The sequence below is a fragment of the Macaca nemestrina genome, chromosome 4, assembly GCF_043159975.1.
Source record: "Macaca nemestrina isolate mMacNem1 chromosome 4, mMacNem.hap1, whole genome shotgun sequence".
Taxonomy (NCBI): Eukaryota; Metazoa; Chordata; class Mammalia; order Primates; family Cercopithecidae; genus Macaca; species Macaca nemestrina.
Window position 1 is genome coordinate 109,211,417 of NC_092128.1, and position 19,508 is coordinate 109,230,924.

General features: G+C 38.3%; 1 protein-coding gene across 2 annotated transcripts in view; it reads right to left on the minus strand.

Moving 5' to 3' along the window:
* LOC105497763 (VPS41 subunit of HOPS complex) overlaps positions 1–19,508 on the minus strand; it is a 207,955-nt gene that overhangs the window by 14,251 nt on the left and 174,196 nt on the right. For both annotated transcript variants that reach the window (XM_011769100.3, XM_071095062.1), the window contains exons 19-25: positions 18,105–18,249; positions 15,852–15,893; positions 15,659–15,709; positions 13,143–13,280; positions 6,515–6,569; positions 4,353–4,493; positions 2,924–3,060 (exon numbers count right to left, since the gene is read on the minus strand). In XM_011769100.3, the coding sequence (XP_011767402.1) occupies positions 2,924–3,060; positions 4,353–4,493; positions 6,515–6,569; positions 13,143–13,280; positions 15,659–15,709; positions 15,852–15,893; positions 18,105–18,249 (709 nt within the window). The remainder of the gene's footprint in view (positions 1–2,923; positions 3,061–4,352; positions 4,494–6,514; positions 6,570–13,142; positions 13,281–15,658; positions 15,710–15,851; positions 15,894–18,104; positions 18,250–19,508) is intronic.

The following is a 19,508-nucleotide window of genomic DNA, read 5'->3' on the forward strand; positions in this document are numbered from 1 at the left end:
ATAAAACAAAAACATGCATGTGAAATCCTTCTGGAAAGTGCAAAATACTCTCTAGATAGATTTATTTTTACAGTGAACTCTAATAGATTGCCTAGAGAAAGGAAACACATTAAGTGGTCATTAATATATTATGTAAAAAGAGCAGAGAAATATTTTAAACTCTTTATCTGTGAGTGAAAAATAACACCTGGAATTATTTGAACAACCTGCCCCCGGAGAGCATCTTCTGTTTGCATTCTCCAACAAGATGCCTGAGCTCCAGTGGGGACTCCAGATGCAGCAGTTTCCGTAGGCTCTGCTGCCTTCCCTGTTCATCTCTCCCCCACCCTCTGAGAAGCCACTCCTTGGTTGGGGGATTCATAGGCAACCACAGCTTTTTGGACCCACTGGCTAAATAATTCTGAACCTCCTTAACACATTACCAAACTACAGACTTACATATCTTAAGGAAAAGCTCTAGTTAAGAAAAAATACTGATTTAGCAGTCTTTGGTATAAATTTTTATGTTAGGCATTCATTTTGCATCTAATATTAATTTCATTTTTATTTCCAGCTGACTCAGAACGATGCAAATTTATTTATTAAAAATGAATGAACACGGAGACCACAGTGGTGCCCATGAGCTTGGTTCTCTGGAAGAATGACCTAGTCAGAGGTATGCACTATGCGGTTTTGCAGTCATTGTGGAGGCTGGGAAAAAGAAAGGCACAACTTCTAACCTGGAGGCCAAGTTTCTTGCACTACTGGCGAAAGGCAGAGGGATAATTATTGACTACTTCCCTTGGGGGAGGGTTGTTCAGAGACACCTAAATGACTTCTCATCAAATGTGGATTTGAAACCTAAAGCATATTCTGGCATGCCTGGGGTTGGTAAGGGCCAGTGAAGTACAGGTCATTACCAAGCTCACTCACACTCAGAGGCTTATAAGGTCTGACACTGAAACCACTTTCATCAAAGCCCAATTCTGACTTTTTAAATTAGTGACTTCCCCAGGCAGGGACGTCACCTTTCTGGATTCCCACGGCGCGGCCATAAAAGGCCAGCTCCTCATCTCACCTCTCTGCCTATTAACCCATTCCCACGTTTTTATTTCCTTCTTGCCTTTCTCATTCTCCTTCCAATAACCTTTCCCCTGGGTCATCTGCACACCTCCAAATCCCACTGGAAATACATGCCTGTATATCATTAAGCTTTTTGCGGAATAGGTAATCTACTTCTTTGGCTTAACTGAATACAAATTTCTCTCCCATGAACCCAATTTCTCACAAAGCTCTCCTGAGTGAAGTCTCCATGATCTCTCACACCCTCATCCCCACCCCCACCCCCATCTTCAAACTTCTTCATGTTTAAAGTGGTGTTGTCCAGTTAATACCACTGTCCCCTGTGGACTCTTCAATGGAAGCTGGAGCCTGGCTTAGGGCACCTCGTTTCTTCCTCCTGGCCTTCATGTCCATGAGGATGACTCAGAAAGGCTGTGGCCTCAGTTTCTCTACTAATTCTACACAAATGACCTTTACCATCATCCCACTTTTTGAACATGTATACACCATGACTCCGCTTCAGAAACATTAATGACGTCACACTCTCTGGCACAACCTCTTGTCCCTGCAGCTCTGCCATCCCTTTCATCTCTTACATCTGTTTTTGATGTCACCAATGTACCTGCAATATCTTCTCCTTTCCACCTTGCCTCTTACCTAAGGCTGTTACCCTGAGTGCAGGCAGACCTCTACTTTGCAACCTGCATGGTGAATCCTTGCCCAATGGATCTCACATCACAATGCTCCTCAGCTAATAGCCTTTTCTTTTGGCTTTACCTGCAAAAATTGTTTCTAGGAAAGCAATTTCACCCACTATTAACAAAAACTCATTTTCAAGTGAATTAGAGGAAGAACAACAGTCTGAATTGTTTTTTTTTTTTTTTTTTCTGAGACGGAGTCTTGCTCTGTCGCCCAGGCTGGAGTGCAGTGGCGCAATCTCTGCTCACTGCAAGCTCCGCCGCCTCCCAGGTTCACGCCATTCTCCTGCCTCAGCCTCCTGAGAAGCTGGGACTACAGGTGCCCGTCACCACGCCCGGCTAATTTTTTTTTGTATTTTTAGTAGAGACGGGGTTTCACCATGTTTGCCAGGATGGTCTCAACCTCCTGACCTCGTGATCCATCCGCCTCGGCCTCCCAAAGTGCTGGGATTACAGGCGTGAGCCACTGCACCCGGGCAACAGTCTGAATTTTTAAGGAAATGTTTTAATTCAAGTTCTATAGAAGCTACCAGCTTCCTGAAAAATAGTAATCGCTAGAGTCTTTTTAAGGAAAAGATTAAGATGCTTTGTAATTAGTATAATAATTTATATGAAAATAATGAGTTCCACTGTTCTTATCACAAATTCTGATTTAACAAGGATAATAAAGTTGCACTATTCTAGAAAACAGACAAAAGGTTAAATAAAATCCTATATTTTAACAGCTTTCAGGCAACAGATTACTGAATGGCTTCAAAAAAGAATTATTACCTTACTGAAAAACATTTTTGTTAATTCCCTCAAACGGACACAATACTTATTCTCCCTAAAAATGTTGGGGTGGCCTGATCTAATGGCCACTATAACTGCTTTCATACCTCAATTTCATGTTATATTAACCATACAAATGTAAGAATGTCTGCTCAAAAGCAAGTGAAAATTGGAGATGGCTAAAGAATCAAATAGCCTTCTTAAGGCCTTTGAGGTATTACTGGACAACACAATTTTAAAGGTGACGTTTCTAATTACTGTGTTTGAACAGTTTTCTAAATATCTGGGCCTAAATAAAATGTAACCATAAAATCGAAACTTTTTAACTGACACCTAACATAAACCCTAGAAATATTTATCCAATCTAAGTCAACTCATTCAGCACGCTCATTTGTCCAGGAAAGGATACTTACTTGCAAATTGTAGTCTTGCAGAATTTTAACCAAGGAATCTCTCAAATTGGGAATCTCCATTCCTTCCTTAATACGGTGAATCAGTAGAATTGGGTCAACATGTGTGCCAATGTTGTTTAACAAGCCAGTAATAAATGCTACAAAATATCACATAAAATAATGAACATAAAAGCAACATTATAATGCAATTTTATTTGCACATAGTTTGCACATAATGCAATTTTAGACCAAAAGTAACTCAAAGAAAAAATTATTTCCTTCAAAGTAAGTGTTAAAACCATTTAAATTTCTAAACTCTTAAGAATTAATCTTCTAAACTTCCAAGAACTAACGCTCCTTAAGGCACGAAGGAGAAAGTAAATAAGAACTGTTTTAAAACAGCTGAACAAATGATTACTTGCCTTCAAATGACAGTTTTTAGCATCAAATGGATGCAAACAGTATTTATTGACAACTGATTACCGTTCAGGTATTATATACACTTTCCTCAAATACTGCGCAAGGTAGGAATGCTGTGGTCGCATTTTACAGACAAGGGAAATGGGGTGTTTAATTTTTCCAGGGTCACACAGCTAAGAAGTAATGTGCCCAAATTCACTCAGGCCAGCCTCAAGTTTATGATGTGTTCTGTGACATCACTTTGCCTCTTGAGATTCTTAAACTATTCTTTATCTTGCTAGTTACAAATGAGACTCCTTATATTGTCAAGAGGATAGTTATTAAAGTCAATTTCAGATTAAGGTAGTTACATGAACATAAAGATTTCCTACCAAACTTAAAAATTAAAAAAAAATAAAAAAAAGGAAAGAGGAAATGTCAAATCACTACTGTTAGTTATTTTCAAAAGAGTCAGGTTTCTGTTAGGTGACTGCTTTTGTTTATTCCTTTCCAAAATGGGAGACCCAATACAAATAGTCAAGCTGAGGACCAACAAATACAAACTCTGGGTGCTGTACTGATCAAAATAGTGCAGGAAAGAGGCTAAATGCTACAACGCAAACATCCAAATATCATCAATGTCCAGAACAGTTACATGTTTCCAAAAAAGACTGGTAAGGTCTATACACTTAAACTATAAACACTCCCATATACAAGCTAAAAACAAACAAAAAAAACCACACCAACACAACCCAGATGACATTTATTCAATTTGCTTGCAGCAGGTAAAAACATGCCTCATGGGGACACAATTAATAAACTGTGTAGCCACCTGTTCTTCATCACATTCAGGTAATGCAAAGTGACGAGGCTCCAGGTTTTCCAGCACAGGAGTAGTACTGGAAATCATTACAACACACCTGGCCTATTTTTATTGTAGGTACACTGCCATTTTTTTAACCCAATGTATCTTGAGATAGTTTTTAATCTAGACATAACTGGCTACACTGATAGAAAAAAAGTTATAACCACAGATGGCTTTTATGCTTACGTGGTTTGTCGATGGAATATAAAATCAAATCTTCCCACAGCTCTCCATCATCTTGTTCCTTGGCAAATTCGATTGCTTTATCAACATCATGTAATTCCTCCATAATCATCTTCAGGGCACTTCGGCTATTACCCATTCGGCCTAGGTGGGGTGAAGATGGGAGAAAGAGTTCATTTAAGGTTATTTTAATGATTTTTTTTTTTAACTGCATATCTCTTAATTTGTTTACATAGTTGGAAAGCTAAGACAAGGCTATTTTCTCATGTGACAACAACATTTACTCTCTATAACATAGTAAAATAAATATCTCCTATTTACTGGATGTTTACTCTGTGCTGAGTACTCATTTAAGTGCCTCATATAAATGGCATCATTTAACCATCACTACCATCCTATGAGGCATGTTCTACTAATATTCCTCTTTTATAGAAGAGGAAATAGAAATGTTAGTAGCTTGCTAAGATCATACAACTACTAAATAGTACACCCAGAATTTGAAGCCAGGTCTGTCATACTCTGACTTACTTTTGGTAGACTTATATATATTCTGGAGGTCAATACCTTCACATTCAGATACACTTAAGACTTTTAAAGTCCCTAAAGTCACTCTGCCTCATGAGGTAGCTGTGCATATTGCTTTTCTGATACACTTTGTGCCAATTGCAAATTCGATTATCAAAGGGCTACCTCATTTTCTTCTCTCCCAAGTTCAGGGGAAAGTCTTTCAATAACCCTCATGAGATGAAAGTATTTATCAACCATGCTTCTATTGGCTAATCTTCTTTACATACTTTGCTCATTGATCTATGGCATTTTAACAGTTTAAATTTTTCCATGAGTTTTTAATATAGTACATGTAAGAAAGCCTTACTCAGTGGAGGGACAGCAACTACCTGGTTGTAGGTTGTCACCCTTACCGCTGTCTCTGGGCTTGCACAGGAACTAGTAAAGGATCTTGAATCTTTGTCACTGTACATGGCCATAATCAACCAATAAAAGCTGGTTCGTGAATGAAATGATATCCCATTTAATATCCCTTCCATAGCATTTTGTGTTTCTTACAAATATTATTTCCACAGCCTACGTCTCTAAAAATGGTTAGTTATTTAAAATGTTTACAGGATTTTCAAGTTTTTATAAAATCCGACTATATGTCCCTATAAGTCCTCTACTGCTTCTAAGACAATATGACAAAAATGTATTCCACCAAAATATTTCTTGGGGAGAACACTGTTTGCAACTAGTGAATTGATGAGCTACTTAAAATTGTGATTAGAACCCCAGGAACATGCTGAAGTAACAAAATGCAGCCCCAAAAGCACTTCTCCTAAGAAGGGAAGGTGCTACAACTGGATAATTCTGGGTTTGTGGCTGAGCACCCATGAATCTGCATACACATAAATGGGAATAGAGGACTTGGATTATTTTTCAACAGAGGCCAAGAGGCCAATGAGGGTGAGTGTTGTATAAGGGAAAGGTGTAAAGTGGAAAAACCCTACTGAGGTCAGCAGGGAAGTGACAATGGAGAAACACCAGATATGAATGTTATGTTATATGCCACATTATGCAATCCTCAGTACAACCCACATTGCTGTCATGCTCGTGGCTCATTTTGGAAGAATGTGAACAGATGACAAGTTTTGTTTCTTGGTATGCATGGTACAAAAACTGTGACTCATGTGGAGGTAGGAGCCAGAAGACCAGGAACACTGACACCTAGATGATATTAAAAAGCTCTCCTCTTTCTCCAAAACTACGCTATTCAATTGCATTTCCTCCAGTTATTTAGGGTGTGATTTCTAAAAGTGATTATTTATTTTCTACCAATATGATGGAATATAAGCTGATTATAATTTTTTTAAAAATGAAAAAACTTGTCAACTCATCTACAATTTATTTTAATCTATGTTGTGAGGTATAAACTGATAAATTTTTATGTGTTGATTATAAATTACCAATATGTTATTTCAACATTTATTAAACAACTCTTCCTTCTTTACTGTGCTGTGAAGTCTGTTTTCATATATTAAGTTATTGTACAAAATAGGCTCAAATTCTGTGTTACATTGGTCTAAAACCTATGTCCTTTCTTAGACAATTTACTTCATGTTGTCATCCCATTTCTTAGTTTATGGCGACCAAAATGAACAAAAGCTACTTACTCAGAAGATAGACTGTCTCTTCCACAAAGTTTCTCTGTTGACAGATCTCAAGAGCCTTCAATTAAAGCAGGGTAAAAATGTTACTATAGGCTACCAAATAAGAACAAATAGTAATAAAGTCATTTAAACTTACACTTGAAAGAATTTTTCCACAGCTTTTCTTTAAAAATAAAACAAAGCAAACAAATAAGGAACACAGCTCCCTAGACTGGCTGCACTCGGTCACCTCTCAGAGGTACTGGACTCTACACAATTCAACTTAAAACATATTTGAAGCTACTCAGAACATTTCATGAGCAAGAGTAGAAAACAGGACACCAAATGAAAAGAAAGGGCCTTTCCCACTAAGCTTTCTCTCTTTACACTACTTTAGGTTTCTTTACAGCACTGCTTCCTTCCAAATCTGTAGTCATTTGTTTAAGCTCTGTTTACCTCCATTAAGATGTAATGAATGTTGTTCATGGTTGAACTTTCCCAGTATTGTGCATACAATATGCTCAGAAAATATGATTTCATGCTGCATGAATGAACGAATGAATGAATGAATGAATTTACTACGAATATTTGTACTGCCAGAACACAGGGGTTGAAAGAGAACTCTGCTCAAGGATCTGTCAAAGGTGGGAAGGAAAAAAATACCTTTGATGATCAAGGATCCAAAAAGGAGCAACTATGCAGATGAGAGCATTTCCATTAGTGTTTAAAAAAAAAAAAAAAAAGACCTCCTACATATTGATAAATTACTTACTGATTCTAAATTAATCAGAACACATTTACTATACGCTCTGTGCTGGGTGCTAGAGGGTCAGGTTAAATAGAGATGGAAAGATGACAATAATAAAAATGTTAGTGATGATTATAGGTAAGAGGACAACAAAGAAGAGAATAAAGGAGGCGGCTTAGTAGGAGCATTAGCAGCATGAGTCCACCCCTGGGAGCTCAGGGTCCAGGAAGTGACAAGAGATGTGACAACGCATCATTCCACGATTAGAGTAACATGAACAAAGGGCCATGTGTACAGAGGCGGGACACTGAAACTGTGTGGTCCTCTTGTGAGAAGCTTCAAGGGGAAGTGGCATCTGAACTGGATGCAGTATGATCAATGAGCGCAGCTGGGAAACCTTATCTCACACCCTGCATACAAAACTTTCTATTGCATTGCTCCACTCAGACTTAAAGCTGAGAATCTCTACCACGACTTACAAGGCATCCACAACCTAGCCCTGAATTCCTGTGCAGCTTCACCTCCCTCTGCTCATCTCTTCATTGCGTCCCCTTGCCTGAAATGCTTCCCTTACCCCCAACTCTCCACTACTGGATGGCACTACCTTATGTCATGAGGTCGAGGTCACCCAAGGTGGATGAACAAGAGGAAGGAGCCCCGGTCTCCGACCCTGCGGCATGCTGCCCTCAGCAGGGCCACTCAACCAACACTTCCACGTGACAGAAAAAGAAACTGTTGCTCTGTTAAGCCACTATTCTTTTGGGATTTTTTATCACTCACAGTTGAATCTAATCCCTAGCTAATACCGAAGAAAATCTTCCTTTATTTTGATTAAAAACATGGTTTACCTATTCCTACATGGTCTTGCCTGTCAATCATCATTGTAAATGATGAAACTTTCTTACCAACTCTTCACTCTCCTGCAGCGACACTACTGCAGAGACAAAAAACATAGGTAAGAAGTTCAATAATAAAGCAGAACACAGCAGAAACATCAGAGGACATGGGATTCAAACAAGAAATCACTGAGAAGTCAACCGAGTGCCTAGATTTGTTCTGGGTGTTAAGATACAGAGAGTTTATAGTTGAGTGGGACTGCCATTCACAGATAAACAGAATACTGTAATTCAACGGAATAAGGAGAATGTTTAGAGAAAGTCTGAATAATGATAAGTACTTATGCTGCTTAAAATAATTTATTATTAAAGGGTATCCATGAATCAGTTCTGTACTTGGAAATTCACTTACACACTTTAAAATACCATTCAAGATTTCAAACAGAGCCATGACCCGTTTTCTTCTGCACATGAGAACGCCTAAGAACATGCTAGTCTCAAACCACAAAGAGTTTGCAGTTTGAAGCCTCATCTGAGTTATCCAAGACAGTAGCCACTTGCTCTACGTGTCTATTTAAGTTTAAATTGATTAAAATGAAATGAAATTAAAATTCGGTTTCTTGGTAGCACCAGCCAGATTTCAAATACTCAATTGTGACATGTGGTTGGTGGCTACTATGTTGGACAGAGCGGATTATAAAACATTTCCATTGCTGTAGAATATGCCATAGAATATGCCATAGAATAGCAAGGCTATAAAATCCTGTATATACTATCAAAAAGGAAGTCATGTGGGAAGAAATGTCTGAAGGCAAGTTGAAGTTAGGGATGACATGGAATGCAAGCAGATGAGTTTCACCAAGTTCAAAGATAATTTGAGTCTCTGAAATTTCAATTTCACATAATTTTAGATGTTTTATGACGAGTTTCTAACAGTATCTTAAATTATCCTCTTCTCACAAATGAGAGAATGGACTTTAGAGGTCTCTAGAAATTTTGAGTAAAGTATAAAAAGAAAGCATTTAGATTCTTGAATGTTCCTGGACCATGGTGCTCCCTCTAGAGGAGAGAGTAGGGAAACTAAGATTTTTAAAGCAGACACACAACACAAGCACACACACAAACATACACACACGGAGAATGTAGTGAAAATAAAAGTGAAAAGTCAGAATAATAATAGAACTTGAGTAAAAAATGATGCAAAAATAATATTTTAATTCTCCTCTTTCTAATTTAGTATGAAGGTAAAGAACCAAGTTAGAAAACTGAGGGTAACTAATAAGAACCTTATCAAATGTAAATTAAATAATTATTTCTACCTATCCTTGATCTTGTCATCTTTTATCCAATCTTCTCTTTAAATTTCTTTAATGAAAATCTGCAAAACTTGGCATCTCTCAGCTTTATTCTTCCAAATTCAGAAATACTGCCACCTTGTGAATACTATTAGATATGAAAGCGATCACAAATTTGGGTATAAATCTGCCAAACTATAAAACTGATGATCTGCTTTCAACCACTCTAGGCACAAGCAAATCAGATTTGCAAAATGAAAACCAGGGCCTGATGACCATATCTGTAAATTACAGAAGGACAGTTTAACAGTTAAAAAAAAAATCTTTCATGATTCTTGCAACACTAGGAAATGCTTTAGTGATTGTTACTATTTCAATTAACTTTTTAAACCTGAAAATGATTCCCCAACATAGTGGAAAAAATACAGAGCCTAAAGTTAAGTGATCCAAGTTCTAAGTCTTGGTCCCTCAACTTATTAGCTCTAGACTTTAGGCTTGTTTCCAGCTCCCTAAGACTTGGCTTGTCATGTATAAAAGGACTCTACCCACCTAACTGCACTTTCGTACAGATTCAGTGAAACAATATACATGAAGGCAAAGCATACATTATAAAGCACAAAAGAAATACATATAATTTTTATCATCTTTAAAAATTGCTGTAGATGTTATAAATTCCTACACACTCTGTATTTCCTTTAGAACAAACAATTTCATAAAAGTTTATGATTAATTTTTGAATTTCAGAGTCGTGGTGATTTTGGTGATTTTAAATCCTGAACCTCAGCTTTTGAAAACCATAACTAGGGCTTTTGATGTGACATCAGGATCTTTACAAAGTTTTGGGCCAAATACTATTGATTGTGGGATTTCAATCAATTCAAAATAAGGTTTTGATTCTTATTTTGTAGATTCTTGAAGATTTCAATCAGTTGCCAATCTGAAATCACCTCCTTTCAACAATTAGCCAATCCCCAGCAAAGGCAGACAACCAAAAATTAGAAAGATATAGTGTTATTCTGCCAGAGGTAAATTATAAACAACAGTGGATCAACAGGTTCTGAATATGCCTTTGAAAGCTTAAACACTTCTCATTTAAAGTAGAAACAAAGAACAAAAAAAAAAAATTCTCTTGTACCAATAGGACTCAACAATCTCTAAATTCTAAGGAAGCAGACAGAAATTTCTTTGGGGAAAGGGAGGCATTAGAATTTTAAAGTTCTCAATTTCAGATTCAGGAGGAAAAGAGACCACATTTTCTATGAGTCGCTCTTTACACAAAACAGGCAGACATGTATTCCATGCCCTTTACTAGCATGCTTGGGATGCATTTAATTGGAGAAATTCACTTTGTCATTCACAAATTGGTACATATGATAGCTTTTTCATGTCACATGTAAACATAAAAGGGATTTGTTTCTAAGATGACTGAGTATATACAGAATTCTTTCTTACTATTCTTTTTATTTATTTAAAGAGAATTTTGCTTTCTCAACTAGGCTGGAGTGCACTGGTGCAATCATAGCTTACTATAACCTCAAACTCTTGGGCTCAAGACATCCTCCTCCCTCAGCTTCCTGAGTAGATACTAATATTAGCATGTACCACTACACTGGACTAAAGTTTTTATTTTTGTAGAGACAGGGTCTTGCTATGTTCACCAGGATGGTCTCAAACTCCTGGCCTGAAGCTATTTTCCCACCTCAGCTTCCCAAAGTGCTGGGATTACAGGTGTGGGCTACTACACCCAACCAGAACTTATTTTTAAGGAAAAGGGTAAGAATCTTGAGTTAGTAATACTGTCATGGACCTCTCCTTTAAGACAGCTTTGGGTACCTGATAGGGTAGAGTGCTATGTTTTCTACAAATATACAGATTTCCCACAATAGATCCTGACAAAGAGATAATCTCTTATGAAGAAGTCTCAATAACCTGAAACACGAAAACCCATTGAGGGAGTCCTAAAAATACGGATTACTACTTGATTATCTCATAATGGTCTGTTTCCACCATTACCACCTCTAGTCCATGCTCAAAATTCTCTTTCAGTGGGACACATGAGATAAATTTTTAAAAACAACTGTGTTTAAAACATAATTGGTTTTACTATGCTTGTGCTGAGTTCTTTTACATTCAATATGGTGTTTTCAGTGGCCCAGAGAGAAAAAAATTCTACAAGGTCTACACAAACGCTCTAAGTAAACCACATGTGTAGGAAGCATCACGTGCAGGTCTGCAACGTTCTGCTGCTCCCTACTGGGTGGAACAGGGCGTCTTCCACTGAGTGCTACTAGACCCAAAAACTTTAAACCAGGTGGGCATAAAGTGTGTGAGCAATATAAAGATACTGGAACCTGGGTGGTGCCTCTGCACCTTGTGCTTAGGGAGTGAGAACGGTTGTTAATCACCCACATGTGACCTCTCTGTCTCAGAGGTCAACTGGAGACTTCAGGAGACTGCCACATCCTCTCTGCAAATATACAATGTTTTCTTAAAAACTGAGAAACAAATGAAGGAGCACTGTTTAAAGAATACAATTCTCACTCTATCGCCAGATTATAAAGGCCTATGGTGAGAGAAGAGGGTAATATCTGTTTTTATTTTTAGAGTAAGATAATGAATTTCCAAATTAAGTCCTCAGAAAATGTCTTAGGGCCACAAATATAAAATACTAAAGTTGTTTTATAAGTTAACAGGCAGGCAAGATTTTTTTCCATTAATTGTAGACTTTAAAAATCCATTGAGCTAAAACTGGTTCACAGTAACTCCAATGCATTTAATCATCATGGGCTAAAGAAGCAACATGGAAGTTGTAAGTACATAAACTGTGTTATCATCCAGCTTCTTTGCACATATCCCGTATGGGTCAAATATGTCTTTTTTTTTTTATTTTGGTGGTCACACAACTAACTTTTAAAAAGTATCTGGCCATCCAACTTTAGTCAGACATTTGTAGATGTTACTGATAGATGGTATCGAGAACTGTGGGACATAATACTGTTGCCTTTAAGGCTGCCCAATTGTTAGCACATATATAGTTAAGTGCTTCAGTTTATTTTGAAACAGCAGTCTCATAAAACTTACTAGTCCTTATTTAGCCCTAACTAGGACCTTGCATGTATTTAATTTATTCATTCATTCTCTCACTCATGATGAAACACACACTTAGTAAATGTCTAATGTGGGGTGGGTACTAGATTTACCAAAACGGGTAAGACAAATTCCTTGTCTTTGAAGAATTTACAGGAGAGAGAGACTAGTAAGTAGATTAATTATAGTGGAATGTAGAATGTAGGAGAAATATAGAAAAACACAGGGTAGACACTCAAAGAAGATAGGATGCAGGACCTAAGCTATGACCTTGGTTTATCAAACCTGATTCCTGACTGGAGCAACTGCTTCTGGCTTAGGACAGTCTGTGTCTCCCTACCAGGCTCTGACTCTGTGAGGTGTCACTCTGACCCTGGGAGATGGACTGAGACTCCTAATACATCATTTTTGCTTGATGGTTGATTATGTCCTAGGCCCTAGATTAAACTGTTCTTCCAATTAAACCTGTCACAGAAATGCTTCAGCTCTTCACCAAAGTCTAATCCAATGAGACCTCCTTTTCTTGACAGCAGGTCTAAGCAAAAACCTACTTCTTTGAGAGCAACAGTCTTCCCCTTGGACAGGGATGGATGAGCAGAGACAGGAAGAGAAGAAAGACAAACAACTTACCAACAATGACAACCTCTTCATCCAAAGTGTACAAGTAGGGGACATCTGTGCCTTACCTTTTCAAGTGGGCAATGGGTACTGTCTCGGAGAAAGGGAAGTAAGTTTGGTCGATCATATTCAGCATAAAGACTGATCTGTTTTTCATGGTAACGCTGCCCCTTATGGTGGTCTCTCTTGAAAAGCTTATGCAAATACTAAAAGGAACAAAAGATAAGCCGTGACCCATTAAAATAAGAAAAGCAATACCTGGCTAACATTGCTATTTTTAGCTCTAAACATGGTTGGGGGAGAAGCATTCTTCAGGGAAAACCTCTAGGTGATGGAGAGGTGGAAAGGAAAACACTTTGGGAGAGCAAAGAATTCTGATACTTTCTCTAGAAGGGCCCAAAAATCTGACTCTGCCACGTACCAACTGTGACCTCAGGCAAGTCACTAATCTCTCCGAGACTCAGTTTATCTACAAAAATTTTATTGAGTTACTGTGACAATTAAAAGAGTTGCCATTACAAAATCACTCAGAACCAATGAACTTAGCACACACCAAGCACTACAGAAATGTTAATGACAGCAATTGTCAATATCTTCACTGCCATCTGCTTTGGCTCAGAAGTAAAAAGATGAGCGGTCTTCCCAGATCATAAAAATTATTTTATATAAAAGAGGGCAGAGTCCTACGACAAGCATATGTTCTTAAAAACTCAAGTAGCGGGCACTAAACTCATTCCCATACATTCTGCATCTCCTCGTTGCTGAGTCTTCAAATGAAATGCTGCCTAAACTGGTAACATCAAAAACAAAAATACAAAGTAAAAATCAAGAAGAATGCACATGTTGTGAAACAGTTTTCAAAACTGATTCCTTACCCTAGCTGTCTGAAAAAAAGTTAATCGACTTCAGAGGAAATCAGTAATTCACTTTCTCCTCACAGGCAAGATTAAGTCTATCAATACAGTCCTCAGAAGTCAGAAAACAATTCAATGTTTACCGAATATTAAACGTAAACAAAAACCCCACAATCTACTGAAGACAGGAAGACTTAATCACCAATCCCACAATGTGCATTAAACCTTGGGTGGCTGTTTCCAAGTGGATTGGTTTATAACAGACACAGAGCACCAGCCCACCCTGCAGCTGAGACTGTAAATGCGCTGATGTTTGTCATCGCTGTTGCATCTGGTCACAATGAGGCCTAACCATGGACACATGTACCTTAAGAAACCAATCCTCAGGCTTCCTGTTCACCTCTTCCTAAGGCAAAACGGAGCGGTACAAGCAGTAGACTGAACTGAAGTGCCAGGCTGAGGTCTAATGAGCACCACCGCCAGTCCACTGGCACTGCGGTCAGTGTGTGAGCGGGGAAACGTGGTGCTGTTTCCCAGAGTGCAAACAGGACAGGGAGGCTCTGTCACATGAATGCTGAGTCAAATTTATAGAGACAAGACATTGCCTGGCAGGGAAGATGAGTCATGTTACTGTGGGCTGTGCCACTACTTCACCATTGCACTGATTACACTGTCACACAGATAGCTACTGCCCGTAATCCTGTCTCGTGGCTTAAGTAGGTCAGAAATCACTGCTTTATAAATGAATTCCCAAGGTGGCTAGCAGTGTGGAGCCTTGCTTGGGGAAGCAGATAATCTTGAGATTTCCAATAATGAACAATGCAGCAATAGCATCTGAGCAAAAGAGAAATGCCTCTCATTCCCTTCCTGCAGTCTTCAAAAGCTTCAAAGCAGAAAACTGACTTTTGAAAAAAATGCTCTATTCCCTAAGCCTCCTCCTAGGGTGCAAGGAGATAGGCAAAGACACAAGTGCACTTATTGTATCTGATACCCATAGTCCTACTGATAGTCCCACAGTCCTTATGTCTGCTGAAGTTTTCTCTTGTGTAAGTTTTAAAGGACATATACAACAACTATTCCTGCTTTACTCTCATGATGATGCAATGCAGAGAATCGAAGTAGCCCCCCAAAGAAATTTAGAATAACAGGCCTGAATTGCACAACCACCAGTAGCACATAAGAAAAATGGAATTAGCTATTGTCATGGTAAGGGACAAAAGAAATGAGGCTCTGCCCTTTTATCGCCCTGTGGTCCTGGATATGGAATGGTTGTCTGACATTTCCTTAGCAGGAGAACTTGGTACAGTTTCAGCAGTGCCATACTGGCCTTTACTGTGATGTACACCATGGTTATATTTAATGGAACTACAGACGGAGAGTGCTTACTCCTACACACAGCATAACACAAAAACATTCATTATAGTTAAATATATAGCTATGTTATATATATTTATATTATAGTAATATAATAGATTGGTAACTTTTTTCCATCACAATTCAATTGTGGGTCAAAATTCAAGTGCCTGATCTACAATTAATCCCTGACCTTCTTGAATTCACAACATATGCTGCATTTTGGTAATTACAGAACATTGTTTGTGGTGAAACCTCCAACCGGAATATTAACCTCCTTGAAGAATTCACTCCAGTATCCTCCTCGTACCAATACTGAAAGGTGATTGACTCACTGGTCAATCAAAAGGGCAAAAGGAGGACACTGCTGTGCTCACCACATGCTGCAGCTCTGGTCTGTCTTCCAATTCTTCCACGACCTTTTTAATCTAGATAAAAAAGAAAAGTTTCAAGGTACAGTTATGAGGATAGAAAGACAGCTGCAAAATTATCTGATAAACTCTCTTCTTCACAGTTATAGGAGTCCCAGATGTTCATCTGGTAACACATATAAAAACAAAGGACACTCACTGAAATTTTATCTTCATTGTCCAAAAGCATGTCAACAGCTTTCTGAAACATATAAAAAAAGCCACAGTCAATGAAATCTGTTATTTAAGAAGAGAAGACTAAACACAATGCAGTGTAGTTACCACCGTTCACAGGTGGAGGGCTTATTTTGTATACTTAAAGAGGCCCTTAGCTTTACAATGGCCCTTATGGAAAATGATATTTGTGAAGAAATGCATTTTCAAATGCATCTCAATCTGAAGTCTTTGTATTTTGCATACTACTAAAATGGTGCTTTGCTATAATTTACCAAATACAAAACATCTTGACTGCCCATATCCTAGCCCCCCACCCTCAATGTCTCAGATACTTTCACACCTTCTCATGAGACTCTCAGTAGTTATGGAGAGCATCTCTTTACCGGTATATCAAGAAAATGAGCTTTTATTCTGGCTACTTGAACCTTGACCTAGTCTCCCTATAAGACACCACAGACAGAAGGAGCTGGCTTTATGAGGAGAAGGGAATATAAGAGCCAGAAAGGGAATGAGATACTTGAAGTTTCATAATGACACAAAGCTTCTGAACGTTCAGAATTTACTTTAGCCACTTTTATCATTCGGGAAACACGAATTAGACAGTTTATGTCAAGAGGAAGAGGGAAAACAGCACACTAGACTGAGCCTCACACAGAACACCTGGGCCTTGTTCCAGACTCTGCTGCTACTTAGCTGTCTGCTCCAAATGTTACTTTTGTTCTCTGAAATACGAGGGTGTTGGAGTAGATTACCCCTAAGGTCTCCTCTAACCAGAAGACTGATTCCTTACATCTGGATCACATTCTCGAATAGCAATTAGTTTCAGTTCATTCATCTTTTTTCCACAGCTACATATGCAAAACGAGGCTCTGGAGAACAATGGAGGGGAGAGCATGAGGGGAGACTAGATATGAGGAAAATGTAATTAATTTTTACATAAGCATCTCATCCTCTGCTAGACAAGCAGAGCCTCTCTACCTGAACTTCCTTGGAGCTACATAATTCTTTGCAAATCTGTAGTCCCTAAAGACCTGACTCAGTATTTTAAAAAGGGCTAAAGCATCTTTGAGAAAAAAAGGTAGATCTAGCTTCTATCTAAATTACGTTGGTGGAGATTAATACAGCACACAATATCTCTAAATACAGTACAATATAATTGAAAAATGCATTAATCCTTTTGGAGCCTTTAGGGTTCTACTTTTAGGTTTATCTAAAATTTCAATTTTTTGAATAAGAACACTGTTTATAAACCTCATTATTTCTGTCATGAGCAATTGTAATTAGATGTTTTTTTCTGAGACGGAGTCTTGCTCTGTCACCCAGACTGGAGTGCGGTAGTGCAATCTCGGCTCACTGCAAGCTCCGCCTTCTGGGTTCACATCATTCTCCTGCCTCAGCCTCCCGAGTAGCTGGGACTACAGGCACCTGCCACCATGCCCGGCTAATTTTTTGTGTTTTTAGTAGAGACGGGGTTTCACTGTGTTAGCCAGGATGGTCTCGATCTCCTGGCCTCGTGATCCGCCCACCTCGGTCTCCCAAAGTGCTGGGATTACAGGCGTGAGCCACCGCGCCTGACCATAATTAGATTTCTTTTACACACACACACACACACACACACACACACACACACACACACAGAGCTTGCATCACTTTGCAAGAGCCAATGTGCACTGTGGCTGGGTCCACTCATTAGGTTGCTTAAATTTGTTATTAGGGTATTCAAATTTGTCACACAATAAAATAACATATTCCACATGTCCTAGACATGAGCATCAACTCAAACCAGTGGAAATCCCACATGGTGGATACGTGAACACCAAGAAATAAAATAGTAATAAGTGGGTCAAGACAGACGTTCACTTAATTTTTAAATTTTTAAATTCTGGAACACAGGTTAGGAGGGAAAAATGAGTCAAAGTATATACCTGATTTGTTTCTATCAATTATACGAATTGTTTTAGCAAGAAATTACTTTATATGCGCACACACACAACTTTAAAAGTTCTCTATCAAATCTGAACTGCTCTCACAGAATAACCACATTAAGCAAAGGATTCCTGAACGCCAAACAACTAAAATAACAACATCTAGTGAGGGTCAGAGGGTTCTAAAGATTGTCAGCATACAGCCAAATTATGTGATTCGTTCACCAATCCAGCATTTGGATAGATATCTAAGTATTAAATACTTGAAATAGTAAAAATAATTGATAGTACTAAAATAAAAAGCACATTACCTCTGAATCAAAATCCATTAATAAAACGATTTTATCCTTGATAGAACTGAAAAGATTATGCTTGTGGATCAACTGAAAAACGTCTTTATGTCTTAATGTTAAGTATATTTCTAGAGCATTGCCATAGTTCTTGTCATAGGTGTACCTGGTAATACAAATGTTTTACATTAATATTCATCAAGAGCTCTAATTAAAACACACACAGAGAGATCATGGTTCACATTATTAAAAATGGAAACACTCCTTTCGAGAGAAAAGTTAACTTTATTTAAAAAAAATTCCTTGGGATTTAACTATACATGACCAATAAGTGTTTCTTTCTCAGAACTTTGCCTCTCTTGTTGCCAAAATTTCAGAAAATTCACAATATTCAAGTAATAAAAATGGTCTTTATTGGGGGTCTCAGCCTCAAAAGATTTACAAACATCCATACAGCAAGGAAACTAGGATCCAGGATGAAGTTCTCATTTTGGTAAAAGAAATATGCGTTCCAATTCTTACAAGCAGTATTCAGCTGACAAATGGCTAATATTCCAAAAGCTGATTTTAAAGGAGCTGTGTCTAACTGAAATGTGTTTTTCCATTGAAACAATGTTTTTCACATTAAGTCCCTAAGCCAGCTCTTGAGAGCTCACTGCACTGAAGCTGTACTGTTGGTCCATTACGAACGGTACTGCAGACTCTAAAGGGCATCTAACAGGACGTTTCCAAGAGAAAATGATCAGCATTTCAACTCAGAATGCCATAAACACAACCTCTTCTGTGGAAAATCCAATACAGTCCAGAGTTCTAGGTCATTTTGGTATACCTTTCTTGGTTTTGGGCAAAAGAAGAAAAAAGAAGAGAGAGGAGTGGTCTGAGGTGATGGGGGCACTGAGGAGAGGTAGATGCAGGGATGGTCGTCTTGGCTACACCTGCAGTATACTTCTTGTTTCTCTAGATCGAAGGTACTTGAGAGCATATCTTATCTATGTATCATAAGCACCTCGCACAAAGTCTGCATCACTGAATGTGCCCAACAAATATGAAAAATATTAACCAAGCTGCCATTTTCTGAGCCCTGACTCAGGGTCAGGGCAGTGCACTTAGTCCTCTATTATGACATCTCTTTTAAAGCTTAAAATTATCCCATAAGGAATTGACATTTGAGAAATTAAATTAACTGACTTGAAGCCCCTAGAAGAGCAAAATCCAGAGCTTCGCTCATTGGGAAACTGTTATGCTTGAGTGATGCAAGTTTTAACTTGGCACCCTTTTGTTTCCTAACCACTGCCTCTCCCAAGCGCTGCACGTTAGGGTTTCTCTTCTCTGGGAAACAGATTACATTGCAATTGTACAGTTTCACGTATGTCCTTCTCTCCTACTCATTTGAGGTTTATGAAGGTTTTTACTAAGAGGGAATGT